The sequence below is a fragment of the Myotis lucifugus genome, unplaced genomic scaffold, assembly GCF_000147115.1.
Source record: "Myotis lucifugus unplaced genomic scaffold, Myoluc2.0 scaffold_0, whole genome shotgun sequence".
Taxonomy (NCBI): Eukaryota; Metazoa; Chordata; class Mammalia; order Chiroptera; family Vespertilionidae; genus Myotis; species Myotis lucifugus.
Genome location: NW_005871048.1, coordinates 36,866,656 through 36,880,167, shown reverse-complemented (window position 1 = coordinate 36,880,167; position 13,512 = coordinate 36,866,656). Strand labels below are relative to the sequence as shown.

Below are 13,512 nucleotides of genomic sequence, written 5' to 3'. Positions count from 1 at the left end.
AAGACACATCATAATTAAAATGCCAAGAGCAAAAGACAAAGAGAGAATCCTAAAAGCAGCAAGAGAAAGAAACTCAGTTACCTACAAAGGAATACCCATACGACTGTCAGCTGATTTCTCAACAGAAACTTTGCAGGCCAGAAGGGAGTGGCAAGAAATATTCAAAGTGATGAATACCAAGAACCTACAGCCAAGATTACTTTATCCAGCAAAGCTATCATTCAGAATTGAAGGTCAGATAAAGAGCTTCACAGATAAGGAAAAGCTAAAGGAGTTCATCACCACCAAACCAGTATTATATGAAATGCTGAAAGGTATCCTTTAAGAAGAGGAAGAAGAAGAAAAAGGTAAAGATACAAATTATGAACAACAAATATGCATCTATCAACAAGTGAATCTAAGAATCAAGTGAATAAATAATCTGATGTACAGAATGAACTGGTGATTATAATAGAATCAGGGACATAGAAAGGGAACGGACTGACTATTCTTGAGGGGGAAAGGGGTGTGGGAGATGCGGGAAGAGACTGGACAAAAATCGTGTACCTATGGATGAGGACAGTGGGTGGGGAGTGAGGGTGGAGGGTGGGGCGGGAACTGGGAGGAGGGGAGTTATGGGGGGAAAAAAGAGGAACAAATGTAATAATCTGAACAATAAAGATTTAATTTTTTAAAAAAATGTATTCTGTTTAGCACCCAATCAAGGTAGACAATGTCACTTGTCTCCCAAACACTCTACCATGAGAAAAAAAAAGTCAGAAAAAATTTATTTGCTTTGGAAAACATAGAATCTGTATAATATTGCTTAAATTATACATTTTTGAAGAAAAAAAAAACATTTTCTGGAAAGATACATACGAACTTGTTCATTGTAACTAACTCTGGGGTTTTGGTCATGTGAGTTACATCCCTTCTATGTCATGGATTAATTTGCCACTAACACTTGCATTTATAACATATAATCAACTTATTTAGCTAAGTGATTATAGTATTATTTTATAGAACTTATAATACTATCTAATTTTAGTATTACAAAGTCTCTATGAAGCATGTGTGGCTATTATTCCCATTTAATAGATAAGGAACTGAAGCCTAGAAATTATAAGGGCAACACAGAAGTAAAAGATTATATAACATGTAAGAAATTCTTAATTCAAATAACTTTTAAGTATACAACCAGAACTAGAAAATGACAAGAAATTAAACTTGTCTTGTTTTGAAACCAACATTCTTCACATTTATCATATTGTTGCCAATTTCTGCTATAAAGTTGAGCACATTATATGAACACATTTCAAGAACTGTAAAGTAATACCTTATAAGTATAAATCCATAAGATACAGTGCCATACTTCCTCCCTAATCTATAATCTGCTACAAGAAAACTGTTGTTTTTCTCTTAAATTCAAATTTTTTATGAAAAGAAAACTGATCACTGGAATCATAATATACACTAATTCTAACTATCCTCAATAGTAATCTAAAACATCTGTGATACACTTCCGTCTAAGTCAAAATAAATTTTATTTTCAGTGACATTACTTTGACTGTATTTAGTTAACATTATCTCATGTAGATTCATCAGCTCAAAATTAATTAGTATTACAGAATAGTGTATTCCATCCAAACAATTCGTCTTTGTTGGCTCACACACCTCACTGCTATTGGGAGGCCACTGTAATAATGGGCATGGTGCCACAGTAACAGATGGGCATATACACAGACATGCCAAAGAGTTAGTGTGTGCATCAAGTCTGAGTATTAGCATTAGGTTTTCCTCCAAGAAATTCATAAACTATAGTAGAATAAATGTAAGTTTTCTAAACTGTGTTAATAAGATATGCCAACTCAAAGCTAGATTAATTTTTAAGTTCTTTAAAAATAAATAATGAAAACTTTCTAAGGCCACAGAAGGCAAGTTTTCCATCTGATGAGTTTGGATCAGCCTTCTGTGTAGGGAATTGAGGAAACCAATATGCAATCTCTACCTCAGAAAAGCTCTGTCCCTGAAGCATATGAAAAATCTCAGGAAAAAATTCTGTTTTTAAAAAGTCACATAGCAGTGTTGCAAGATTAAAAAGTCTTGAGATATGTCACACAACACTGAATATACTTAACACTACAAAACCATACACTTAAAAATGATTACGAAGGCAAATTTAATGTCACGTGTTTTTTACTGCAACTAAGGAAAAAAAGTCACATAGTCCTGCCAAGTGTCCTGATGAAGGCTATCCAGGCCTAGAAAGAGAAAAAAGGTCATACAAATTCCTACTTGACAGGAATAGAATGTAAAAGTGCAAATAACTGAAACTTATATAGTTATTTAAAATTTTGCCATCTGTTGAAAAACTACTGTCATCTAAAAAGTAGCCAGTTTAAAAAGACTAAGTTATTTCACATGGTTTTAAATTTTTGAAATATATAATATACATACTATTGACCAAACTATATTGAAAAGTTTTATAATTTTTACTACATTAATGAAAACAGTTTTAAAATACCAAGAATGCTAAGGGAAAAAATCATTTGTGGACACTATCATCCAAAATCATTTAAGTAATGTTCTAGGCACCAGAATAGAAGGTTGTGCGTGCGTGCGTGCGTGCGTGCGTGCGTGCGTGCGTAAATAGAAACTATCTCTGACTCCTACTTCCAAGCACTTAACCACATTTTTTCTTAAAAAAAAAAAAAAAAAAAAGTTCAGCCCGGCCGGTGTGGCTCAATGGTTGAGTGTCAACCTATGAGCTAGGAGGTCACAGTTCGATTCCCAGTCAGGGCACAAAGTCCTCTACATACACAAATCCAAAACTCACCTGTTAGTAATCATTCTACTTGACCCTAATCATACTACTTGACACAATTACTCCAGGAATGTGATCTCCTCTTTTTACACTCATTCCCTTGGTGTCTCATCCAGTCCATGATATTTAATACCATCTATTACCTGATGACTCCCAACAATTGCAAACCTCCAGCTGTTCAGGCAAAAAACCTTGTGGCCATCCTTGGTATCTTTTTCTCTCACATACCACATCCAAACCATCAGCAAATTTTATTGGCTCTACCTTCAAAATACTGTATTTTCAATCACTTATCTCTACGACCACCAACCTAATTTAGTTATCATCTTCTCTTGCCTGGATTACCACAATAGACTCTTTGCAGATCTCCTTGCCTCAGATCTGCGAGTTCAGAAGGCAAAGTGATCCGTTTAAAAAGTAAATTGGATTCGTTTCATTCCTCTGTTCCAAACCCTCCAATGGCTTCCGTTCTCACTCAGAGTAAAATCAAAAGTCCTTAAATGACTTACAAAGCCCAAATCAATCTGGCCCCTTAGGTCTCTGACCTTCTCATCTACTAACTTCCCCCTCCTCTTCACTCACTCTCCCCCAGCTATACTGGCCTCTCTGTTGACCCTCACACAGGTCAGAAATTATCCTGCCTCAGAGCCTGAGCACCTCTGAATACTCTTGTATTCTTCTTACTGAACACTCTTCCCCAGACATCTGCAGGTTACTCCCTCACCTCGTTCAGGCATGTGCTCTATTAACAAATTCTCAAGGATCTTTTCCTTGACCCTGCTTTTTCAAACTCAACCCAACCTCCACTCTCTCTATCCTATTTCTCTGCTTTATTTTCCTCCATAGTACTCCTTGTCATCAAACGACCAACTATATATTGATTTGTTTATTGCCTATCTACCCTCCACTAGAATGTATGCTCCATGAGAGCAGGCATTTTGTCCACTTCTTAGTCCCTAGCATCAAGAACAGTGCCTAGCATACAGATGGCACTCGTATTTGTTGAATTGATAATTCCTAGTTTTTTAAAGTTGGGGGAAAAAACACAAGAAATAAACAAACAGGTTCCAAGTACCCCGGACTATAACCTCTTTGAAGCAGGAAATATATCTGGCATACAACAGGCACTTAATAGTTAATGACTGATTAAAACCCATTCTGCTCAAAACCCTCCAATGGCTTGTCTTCTCACTGGAAGTAAAATTCCAAGTTCTTACTAGGCCCTACATAATCTGGTCCCCTCACCTTCTACTCTGCTCTTACTTCTCTGTCTCATAGTACTGATTTCCCCCCACCCTTCACGACCACATTTTTAACCGAGGCTTTAAGAAATGTAGAGAAAACCCATTCCTAGAGTAAAGTTGGGTGATACATAGCTCTGTCAACCCATAATTTTGGAACCAGGCTTATTCATGACTCTCTTCCTTGTCCAGCTGCCATGCTAACTCACTCAGCTGAAGGATTAAAGACACTGGCCTTCCAATTAGGTCTATTCCTACCAGAAACACAAATAATCAGCCCATCAATAAGCAGACATTGACCATAAATTGTTCACTTGTGTAAATCTATGAACTCTTTCCAGTTGATATGCTAAATAAGTCTTCCCTAAGTACACAAACCAGCAAATGTTATTCACAGTAATATGAAATATATGAAAATCGTTTCTTCCTGATTATTCTACTTTGGGCTCTTCACTTTAAATTTTGAATTTGGACTGCAGGCAATTTGTTTTTGTCAGCAGTTCATTTATATACACAACTGCAACAGTGTCAAATTATTTCACTATAATACATTTGTCATACCATGAGCACTTTAACTTTTGATGCAATAAAAGAAGAACATGTCAACCAACCATCTGTCTGCCTTTTTTGTTTTAATCATTTAGTTCTACTATGTAGTTCTAAATTCTAAGTTTTTAAAAAATAATGTTTTAAGTAATGGTAAGATTTCAAATTTCTAGATTTCCTCCTCAATTTCACCAAGTCAGTGATCTTAAAATATCCTATATCAAAGGATGAAAATCCTTTTGACTGAATATTTGCTAAGATAATTTGTAAAAGTCAGAACTGACTCTCCTCCAAGAATAAAGCAAGCCAAGCAAATACAATGGAACACCTTTATAATCTGTTGGAAAGGAAAACTCTGCTTACAGGCAGTATTTCATCTTTTTTTGTTGTTTAATGTATAAAATCTTATTTGATTTTAACTGTATTTAAAAAATTAAATTATAGGAAGGCCTACTTGAGTAATCAACCCTTTGTAAAACTAGCAATCTTATTCATGTGAAGACAAAACAACTCATCCAGCCAGGAAGGCACTGCAGATACCACTACACAGTTTTTTCTCTTAATAGACATCTTGGAACGAAAGATAGTTACTTAAGTGAAACATCAATAAATCATTGAAGTTGGCTAATATTTTATGTGCCCTTTGTAAATAAAGTAGGATTCAATTTACATAAAGGGGCAGGCAAAAAGAAGTTTATAGTTGTAAGCAAAACACAGAGTTAATAAAGCTATTGTAATAATCATAATCTGCATGTCTTTTTCCATATGAACTGTAGACCTACTTTTGCTCACCCCTGTAAATAGCATGGCAAGTATGTTAACATCTCCAGAACTAGATCTAATGACCATAAATTTCAACCAGTTAGGCAGAATTAACAAAATAGATTTGCTATCAAAACTGGAGTTATTAGAACTCAGTATGTAACAGACTGCTGTATTTCAGAGGAAAGAGGGTAGAGGAAAATTAACCAATGAACTTATATGCATACTACAGGCCTGGTGCATGAATTCGTGCATGGGTGGAGTCTCTCAGCCTGGCGGGCGATCGGGGTCGACTGGGGCCACAGGAGGTTGGCTGTGGGAGCGCACTGACAACCAGGCGGCAGCTCCTGCGTTGAGCGTCTGCCCCCTGGTGGTCAGTGTGTGTCACAGCGACCGGTCAACTGGTTGTTCGGTCACTTAGGCTTTTGTATATATATATAGACTAGAGGCCCGATGCACGAAATTTGGGCCTCTGCCTCGGCCCCCGCCGCAGCAGCTTCATCCAGAAAGTCATCCAGTCTAATTAGCATATTATACTTTTATTATTATAGACATGCACAGACCCTGGACAGACAATAGTGTGGGGAAGGCCTGGGGAGGGGACAGGAGTGGGGTAGAGGGTGTCAATGGGAGGGGAAAAAGGGAACATTGTAATACTTTCAACAATAAAGATAAATGCTAAAAAAAGAAAGAACTCAAGGGATTTAAATCTTCAGAACTTGAAGATGATAAGGACAACAGTATTGTTAATGTAAAAATATTCAAACCTCTAAAGAATTTTTGTGAGTTTATTTGAGCCAAACAGTAGAATCTCAATGGTTTGGGATAATTCTCCAGAGAGTGGTGGTTTTTCACCTTGTTTTATATATTATAATCAAAAGAGGAGCCATAAGTGGGTTACATGAAATCCATTGGTGATAGATTAGGGAGGCAGGAGAAAGCAAAAGGGGGAGGAGGGTAGGGAACCTCTGGGATTGGATAAAAAGTAAAATGATAGATGGACACTTCTTTTACTTAGGTGGGTGCAGGATAGCTAACAGTCAACAATTAACATGATAACAATAACAATGAAGGAATTTATGGGCTCTGTCCTAGAGCCCCGAGGGGTCTGGAAAAAGGAAAGTTACAAGTTACAGACATTTCATAGGTGTGTTATCTTACATGCAAAAAGACAACAGGCTCAGTTAAGATAAAGAATGACCTTGTGCCCTGCCTGGTTTGGCTCAGTGGATAGAGCATTGGCCTACAGACTAAGGGGTCCCGGGTTAGATTCCAATCAAGGGCACATGCCCGGGTTGTGGGCTTGATCCCCAGTAGGGGGCATGGAGGAGGCAGTCAATCAATGATTCTCATCACTGATGTTTCTCTCTCTCTCCATCTCTCCCTTCCTCTCTGAAAAAAAAAAAAAAATGACCTGGTCAGGGAAGATACCAGTTTAGGACATGACTACCTACCATAACTGCTTTTTAGTTAAAGTTTTAATTTCAGACCATCCTTTGTGGTTACTGTAGATCTTTGAGTTTGCAAAACTGCCATGCAGGTCTTCTCTGAGCTTGTCAGGTTAGCATGTGGCCCCTTTCGTCCACAGTATGCCATAGAAATCACTAGTGGATTGTATTTTCATGCCTGAAACCTTAGACTCCTAAGCACAAGAGAAAGGAATACAATGAGGAAAGTCTGTACCTCTTCATAATATGCCAACATTTCAGCATCTCAAACTAAAACATGTTTGACATTTCAAACTCCAGCATTTCAACTTTCTTCAGTAAGTCATACTTTATATTTAAAAAGGCTTACAATAAATACCTTTTGGTAGTATATTACACTGAAAGGTTGAGAATTATTTCACAATTTAATATTAGTTATATACTTGTGATACTGTTAGTTTTCACTGGCCTTATCTCACCAACTAAATTCTAAGTTTCTTAAAGGCAAAGTAAAAATCTTATAATTATTTTGTATTTTTGTGCTGAAAACACAGAAGAATGAACTATAATCCCAAATTTACAAATAAAGATGTCTTTGAAGAGTGGAAGAGAAATTTAAGAAATCCTGATTGTTAAGTTCATTCAACACCTATGTGACAATTCCGAGTCAATTTACCCTAATCACAGCAAAGACTCAGGCAATGCTGACAATAACTGTAATGCAGTACAACACAACAGGGATGCCAGAGCAGGTTTTCCATCTGTATAAGGGCCTCTGGATCAGTCATGCTTTACTTTTCAGTACACTGGCTAAGGACACAGTAAATGTTAGTAGAATCTGAATCATTCAATTGAATAAAGGACCTGGAAATACTTATTAAGCAAAATTATGAGCTGAACGCTTTGCTAAGCAGCTTCATATAAATTATACCATCTAATATTAGGTGATTGTGTGAGAGATTCCTCTATACAATATTCAACAAATAGTCATTGAGTCACTATGTAATCTGAGAATACTGAATGAGATAAAGTTATCAATGAGAAATACTAGGACAAGTAAAAACGAAGTGGAGCAAGCTTTGAACACTGAAACTATAAAAGTGCTGAATGAAAAAATTACAAAAATATGGTATACAGTGGTTCTCAACCTTCTGGCCCTTTAAATACAGTTCCTCATGTTGTGACCCAACCATAAAATTATTTTCGTTGCTACTTCATAACTGTAATGTTGCTACTGTTGTGAATCATAATGTAAATACCTGATATGCAGGATGGTCTTAGGCAACCCCTGTGAAAGGGTCATTCGACCGCCAAAGGGGTCGCGACCCACAGGTTGAGAACCGCTGGTATAAACCCTAATTAAAATGAGTAATAAGTAAAAATGGAAACAGTCACACACAAAAAACAAAACAAGTTTAGAAGCTCCTATTAAGTGACATCTGGGACTGGTTTTCTTCATTTTTAATAAACTCAAGAACATCCCTATAAAAAGGTTATGCTCATTCAGCTGCACTTCTGTATCCTTCCTTAAAGAGAGAAAAAGTAGTGGAGCTATATTTAGATTTTCTGTAATTACAGACAAACTACAGACCCACATAATCTTCCTAGGAGACTCCAGTGGAAAACATTAATGTTAAAGTTAAAGGGTTATATGAAATGTAATTTTCATGGCTGATGTTATAATAAAATTGACAATAAATAAAATTTAAGTTAAAAATAAGCAAGGCTTTACTAATGCAATGAAAATACACTGATGTAGTACTGACTATATCTTAACTACACAGGAAAGCATGTAATCTAAACAAATGAGAAGTCCACCCCAATTTCAGCAGGGACTAAAAATGCTACCTTTCAAGGTGTTTCAGATGGCACTCCACTGATAAGTTACTGGTTGCTAAGGTCAGCTTTTAATTGTTAAACCTAATGGCCTCTTTTCAGCCTTTATTCTATTTGCCCTCACTATGCAATTCCTAACATAGTTAACTATTTCCTCTTAACTTTCCTCCTAGCTTCTTTTTCTTTTTTTAATCTTCCTCTGGTTTCCTACCCCTCTGAGCACTGTTTCTCTTCCTAGTTCTTCTTCCATTCACACCTTAAGTGTAGGGACTTGTCTAAACTGCCTTTTCTTCTAACAAGAAAAGTTCTCCCTGGATGATGTTATCCATTCCTGTGCTTTAATTACCACCTACAATTCTAAATGTTGGTGCCCTAATCTGTATCTCAGCTGAAAAGGTATTTTCTTTTGCAGTTCTCCTGGTTTCTACAAACTTTGTCTGAAGAACTCCCCCTTTCCTCCACCTAACAAAAACCTTCTCAGCCTTTAAGACTTAAAATGTCACCAACTCAGTGAAACTTTCACCAACTTTTCAAAATAGTGTTAGTTAATATTCTAGTTTAGAAATCACTTATCTCACAAAATAGGCAAGCATTATCATGGAGATCAAGGAACTTGAACAAGGCAATATTACAAGTGGAAACCATTAACTTAAATCCAGACCTTCTCACTCTAAGTCCAAAGCTCTTTCTAATACACTGAGTTGCTCTCAAAAGAAATAAGATTAGAAAACTTAGTCTTACTATTCTTAAGAAAATGTCATTGGTCTTGTTGTTTCTTTCCAGAAATTAATTCCTAAATAAATGTTTAATCCAGAAATAAAATTATTAAAATTATTTTTAAATTATACACACACAGCCAAATGGTAAAGATAAAAAAAGAGCTTCATTAACTTAAAGAAAAAAATGATTTAGGAAAAAACTAAAAGCAATAAAAGCTTACAACAGTCTCAAAACAAAGGAATACAAAAAATTTAATTCTTTACATATTAAATGAAGAAACTGAAAATCTTGAAGCCAATAATCTAATACACAGACTTGGTTAAGCAATAAATGATATATAGGATCTTTCCTAAAACTCCCTAATTATGGTTTTGTTTAAAGGGGAGAGGGAATAAATAAGACTAATAAATGTGATTACATTTAGAAAACAAAAATCATCAATAATCCTGTGACTAGGAAGTGATTAGGCATGCTGGAGATGGTCAGTGAAGGATCAAAGACAGAGCTCTAGAACAAGAGGCCACAGAGCAGAATAATGGAAGGAGTCAGAGAGTTGAAACATTTTGCAACCATTATGAAAAGACTGGTTCAGGAGATTCATCAATGGTTGCTAAATACAGGGGTAGTGAATTTAATGAGAAGCAAGATATCTGCATGGTCTCAAAGTGTCTCCCCACAGACAGATTATGGGGGGGGAGGGTAATAATGGACAACTGGACAAATTATCATGAAGATGGGTATCCTATGCCTCTGGATGTAATAGTCTGAGAAGGCCACATCAGCTATGGTAGCACTATAGCTAGGGATACATAACATGAATCTAAACAAGAAGAAAAAACACCAGTAAACCCAAATTGATTAACATGCTATAAAATAATTGGCTTGCATTTTTCAAATGCCAAGTTAATGAAAAACAAAGACTAAGGAACTAGACCATATTAAAGAGATTACATAGATTAGACAACTAAATGAAATACATGATCCTGGACAGGATCCTGTACTAGAAGGGAAAAAATGCTAAATAAAAAATTATTTATTGGAACAAATGACAATGCTGGATTACAGACTGTAGACTGTATTGATGCTAAATTTCCTGAATATAACAGTACTGTGGTTGTGCAAGAAAATATCTTCATTCTTAAAAAATACACACTAAGGTAAAGGGACATGAAGTATACAACCTAGTCTCCAATAGCTCAGAAAACATAATGTGAATGTATGTGTATGGAGAGAGAGAGAGAGGAGAGGGAGAGGGAGAGAGAGGGAGAGAGAGAGAGAGAGAGAGAGAGAGAGAGAGAGAGAGAGAAAGAGAGAGGTAGCACATTTTAAAAAATTGTTGAGTCTGCATAGAAGGAAGTTTTCTGTATTATACCTGATTAGGCATCTTGGAAATGGTCAGTGAAGGATCATCGTTTTTTGTAAATCTGAAACCATTTCAGAGTAAATCATCAAAAATTAGAGAAGAGGAACAGGGTAAGCTTTTACACTTTTTACATAAATTCTGTCATTTGGCTTGTTTTTCCTAAGCAAGAAATATCACCATTTTATGAGAGAATATAGGCTCAAAAAAGATTAAGTGACCACTTCCAGAACAGGAGTCTCCTTGTTTCTATACAACCCCATTATGTTGCAATTCATTGGCCAAAATGTTTCTAATTCCTGAAAGCTTCAAGTTCACACTGTCTACAGCTACTACTCAAAATCTTCAACTTTTAATGAGTTGCAAGACTTCTCTAATAAAAGCACTATAAATTTCAGCAAATAGAATAGCATATCCAAGGGCTTGAGAAAGTAGCATATCTTAGTGTCTAGGTGCAAATTCAGTCAGTGCAGTGTTCTAGCGTGTGTGTGAGTGTGTGTGTGTGTGTGAGAGAGAGAATGAGAGTGAGTGAGAGAGAGAGAGAGAGAGAGAGAGAGAGATCTTGAGCAAATTAATCATTTGTGCTCCAATTTCCTAAATGGCAAAGTGGGATCAAAGAAGTATCTGGTACCAAGCAATAGAATTATTAGGCACACTGAATGAGATAATAAAGGTAAAGTATTATGTACAAATGTATAAGCACTGAATAAATTTTAGCTATTTTTATTTTAATTCAACCTGTTTAAGTCACCTCAAGTGGTCATAGTCAAATCATACAATTTTTCCCCCAATATCTGACAAAATAGGATATCAGAGGCTCTAAGAGGAAAACATCTTAGATATTCACAAACCTGAAAAGTAATTAATTGCAGGCTGATGCAGACTTATGGATTAATTCAACAGCTGAAACCTTTTGCTAATAAAGCTGTAGAGCTGCAGCAAGCTCCTTGTTAAAACAATCCATCATCTAAGTGCACAGATGAAAAGAAATTAGTTATCTTACTGTTAAATTTTTCTAACCTCAGAATAAGGAAAAAACAAAACAAAACAAAACAATAAACCCCTGCATTTTATATGCTGCATATAAGATTTCAATCAGCTTCATACAGTCAAAATTTAATCCCAATTTCAACTCCTAGCACTGCCCTCTCTTGTTAGTAAAATTTAAATTAAAATTTAATTATCCACTTTGGCACCTCCAAAGTCAGGAGCACAGGTACTTAACCTTAATTTAACATGAATCCAGTGACAACCTATTAGGTGACCATAGTGTTTAGTACTGACAGATTAAAAATAAGAAAAAATGTAAAAATGATGACAATAAAATGTAAAGTTACTATGATTCTGTAAGTTTAAACCCCTCTCCCAAAACAAAACCATTTGGAAACAATTTTTCAGTGGTACATTGATTTCTCCTTAACTTTTTAAAAACAAAGTGTATATTGTTTAGTGTTCATTTTTTTAAAAATCACATTATTTATAAAATTTTAGGTTTGTTCATCATAACACTAAATACTCTCCAATCATATGCGTATTATTGGTTGCGACTGGAGGGGGGTCTGCAGGGCAAAGGCTATTGTCCGAGAACATCCATGTCTGCACAGTCTGCCCGCTCACCGACGCCTGAACCCCTCCTTGCTTCCACGCCAGTGGTTTCCCATAAGCAACACTCACACTCCAGCTCTCCCCCTCACCTCCCCGAACTCGCCAATATGCGAATCTCTCCAACTCTGATCAAACAAGCAGCAAACTGCCTACAAGTGTTTATTCAAATGTCCGTGTCCCAGACCAACTCAGAGTCTCCGGCGATGGAACTGAAGCTCTCCAAAAGGTTCTTGTTCCACTCAAGTTTGAAAATTGCTAGAGACCCCCACAAACTCTCCCCCCCGCACTCCCACCACTCCCAGCTGACTCGCCCCCACCCTCCGGAGGGAACGTTACCGCCGGACCCGGAGCCCGAGCCCGGCGCCCGCCGCCCCCCCGCCCCCGGGGACCCAACTCCTCGGTCCCATCCCTGCACCCCAAGCCCGTCTCCTCACTTCTTCAAATCGCTGCTGAAGAGGCCCACGGCACCGGAGTTGGAAATGGCTGAGGTCGCGTCCTGACCCAGCTCCGTGGCCTCCCCTCCCCCGGAGTTCTCATTGTAAGCGAAGCTGTTGCTGGACATCGCGGCGGTGCCGGCGGGGGTCGGGCCGGTCCCGCTCGGGGTTCTCTCCGAACAGCAACTGCCCGCAGGACGCGGAACAAAACTACTTCTCGAGCGGAGGGGCCCGCGCAGGCGCTTCCGGGCTCGTCACGGCTCCCGAAGCCGACCCGGCGGGCCACCCCCTGCGCATGCCCAGTGGCAAGCTGTCCCGAGCCCACCGCAGGCCACTCCGGCGCCGGCCTGGATTTCCCTTCTCCGGGTTTTTGCGGTATCTGAGAGGCTCCAGCCCCAGCGGTGCGGAAGGCTGGTTTCCAGGCTTTTAAAGTTTCATGGAAGGGAGGTACCCATTCTGCCCATTTTGATCCTTTAAAGGAGGTTCCCCGGCCCGCGTGGCTCCTGCTGTAAACCAGTAGCTTTCAGATTTCTCCTGAAACACCATTTACACACCAGATCAACTTTCCTAAACACTTCATGATCTCTTTTCCCATTTAGGCTGGTTTCTCCTCTCCCTCCAGCCAGCCTGGGCCCTGCGTTCACAGCCACCCCAGGAGCCTTGATCCAGGAGCCCTCCATTTGAATGAAACCTTTCTCTCCGCTGCATTTTGTAAGATGAGCATTACTGATATCCACACCTGAATTTTTTTAATACAAAAAAGGAGAGCTATATAATT

At 37.9% G+C, this 13,512-nt stretch overlaps 1 protein-coding gene across 6 annotated transcripts in view; it reads right to left on the bottom strand.

The window, feature by feature from the left end:
• AP3B1 (adaptor related protein complex 3 beta 1 subunit) overlaps positions 1-13,038 on the bottom strand; it is a 193,205-nt gene extending 180,167 nt beyond the window's left edge. For 4 of the 6 annotated variants that reach the window (XM_023750477.1, XM_023750479.1, XM_023750474.1 and 1 more), the window contains exon 1: positions 12,735-13,009. In XM_023750477.1, the coding sequence (XP_023606245.1) occupies positions 12,735-12,862 (128 nt within the window). In that variant the 5' untranslated portion in view covers positions 12,863-13,009. Of the gene's footprint in view, positions 1-12,734 lie in introns of all 6 variants that reach the window. The other 2 variants (XM_006081292.3, XM_023750486.1) reach the window with 2 other exon arrangements.
• Positions 13,039-13,512: the final 474 nt, after the last annotated feature.